Source organism: Lontra canadensis, unplaced genomic scaffold, assembly GCF_010015895.1.
Source record: "Lontra canadensis isolate GAN:19392208 unplaced genomic scaffold, GSC_riverotter_1.0 scaffold33, whole genome shotgun sequence".
Lineage (NCBI taxonomy): Eukaryota > Metazoa > Chordata > Mammalia > Carnivora > Mustelidae > Lontra > Lontra canadensis.
In genome coordinates, this window is record NW_022631027.1 from 4,476,250 (window position 1) to 4,478,494 (window position 2,245).

The following is a 2,245-nucleotide window of genomic DNA, read 5'->3' on the forward strand; positions in this document are numbered from 1 at the left end:
AAACAACACACACACACACACACACACACACACACACACAGCCTAACATCCATTTTTTTAAAGAAAATAGGACCGACACCTGTGGTGTACTTACCAGGTGTGTCAGGCACCGTACTAAGCAATTTCATGTATGTTATTTCATTTCATCTTCAAAACAAACCTATGACTACATTCTTATTATCCCTATTTTGTAGATAAGATAATTGAGGCTTAGACAGTTTAAGGCCAAGGCCAAGAAGGTAGTAAGTAAGACTGGAAACCATTTCAGTTTGATGATACACGTTGTGGTCTTAACAATAATGTTTGACTATTTATTTATATAAACATATAAAACACTCAAAATTAACAACACCAAGCAGTAACACTTATTATTCCTGATGTCGGGATTACCACTCACTACATTTTTCTTTAAATTTATTTTCCGAGGTATCTCAAATAAACACCTCTCATAATTGCATTTTAAAAAGATACAGAAATGTGGTAATTCTCTCACTGACCCTTTCTCCACTGACACACACGGATACACACAGGTAATACATAATGTTCTTCGTAAAGCACGAATTTTCTTCAGCCTTCAAAATTTCTGTCATCAGCATCCTCTCTCGGTGTGTGCTTCTCTAAAGAGGCTCTGATGGGTACCACTACGTGCAGGAGAGTCCCAGCCCTTGCATTTGAGACCATTTCAATTTTCCTTTTCTTGCTTTGCTGCCAATTAACAAAATTCCATTAGAGACCATTAGCACCACAGCAATGCTAGAGTCGGTCTTTGTGCACTATAAACACTCTTACAGGCTTATTGCTATTTTCAAGCCTTATTTATAACTGCCCAGATGTGAGCAAAACCCTGTCTCTGGAAGCGAGCTACATTTCTTCCCTGTTCTTTTTTTTTTTTTTTTTTTTTTTTTTTCTCATAAAGAAAAATTTATTATTTCCACCTGAATAATGGATCAGGGTTACAAAGAATCAGGGAACTGGATGGAATATCCCAGACAGCTCACTGTAGGTAACAACTTCCTTCCTAGGGTGTGGCTCACAAGGGTCCTTGATGTCTGGAAGTACCACTTGAGCACAGGCCTTGGACAATGAAGACAGTGCCTACCACAATGCCCACAAGGCCCACAGCCAACCCCAGGGCACAGACCATGGTCTCTGTCAGCTCTGACATAGGGGCTGGAATTTCAGGTTCCCAGTGTTTCAGAAGTGGTTCATCCAGGCCCCAGTGCTCCACCTTGCAGTCATAAATATCATCAGCAGAAGGGAGGAAGGTGAGGTAACTGAACTTTAGGAAGGAATGATCCTTCTTGGCAAGGAATCTGGTTTCAGAAACACCTTCTGTGACTGAGTGCCTGTTCTTCAACCACGTGACATTGATCACAGGAGGAAAAATGTTGTCCACAAGACAGATGAGGGTGTTGGGCTGACCCAGCATCACAGGAGACTTTAGAAACAGGGTCACCTCAGGAACCTCATTGGTAGCAGCGGTATAGTTGGAGCGTTTAATCATGATGTTCAAGTTTTGTTTTGCTATTGCCAAGTTTCTCAGTGCACCATGTGGGTCAAATCTTCTAAATGTTTGAAACATGGGCAGCTGCCAGACAGTTTCCTTCTTCTCCAAGTCCACATAGAATTCCTCATCACCATCAAATTCATGGGTGTACTGGCCAGAGGGACCATAAGACTGGTAGACATTTACTCCATAGGAAGCAACATGATCAGCCACAATGTCTTCACTGCCACCAGGGCTCAGCATGGTGGTCAGGGCAAGAGTCCCCAGAATCAGAACTCTGTTCATGGTCATCCTTTTTTCAATGTGGTCTCCACAGTTGCCCTTCTGAGTTGCAAAGCCCATTTCTTCCCTGTTCTATCCATCAGCTGTCACTGGCAGTAAGAGCTCAATGACTGGGTGCTCACTGCAGTTCTGGGCATGAGGAGGAGGAAGAGGATCCTAGAGGCCAGGAAAGCCATAGCTCATTCTGCTACCGCCATGCTGCCTACAGCAAAACACAGCATGGGCTAGTTTACCTTGAAAGCAAGTAGGTGAATATAGTGGGAAGGTGTCACATTTATATCCCTAATCTTTTATATTCCTAATCCCTAATCCCTAACATTTATTGAACAAATACTAGGTGTCATGTGCTACACTAGACATTAAGTCTACAAAGATGAATAAGGCCTAGTCTCTGCCCTGGTGGAGTCCACAGTCTAGTCAGGAAGAGAGACTAAAAAATATAATTTGGGGCCTTAC

The 2,245-nt window shown here is 42.5% G+C and overlaps 1 protein-coding gene across 1 annotated transcript; it reads right to left on the reverse strand.

Moving 5' to 3' along the window:
- Positions 1-918: 918 nt before the first annotated feature.
- Positions 919-1,839, reverse strand: LOC116873343 (HLA class II histocompatibility antigen, DQ alpha 2 chain-like). Its single transcript, XM_032867088.1, has one exon. The coding sequence runs from the start codon at positions 1,796-1,798 to the stop codon at positions 1,031-1,033; it is 768 nt and encodes a 255-aa protein (XP_032722979.1). The 5' UTR covers positions 1,799-1,839; the 3' UTR covers positions 919-1,030.
- Between the last annotated feature and the right edge of the window lie 406 nt (positions 1,840-2,245).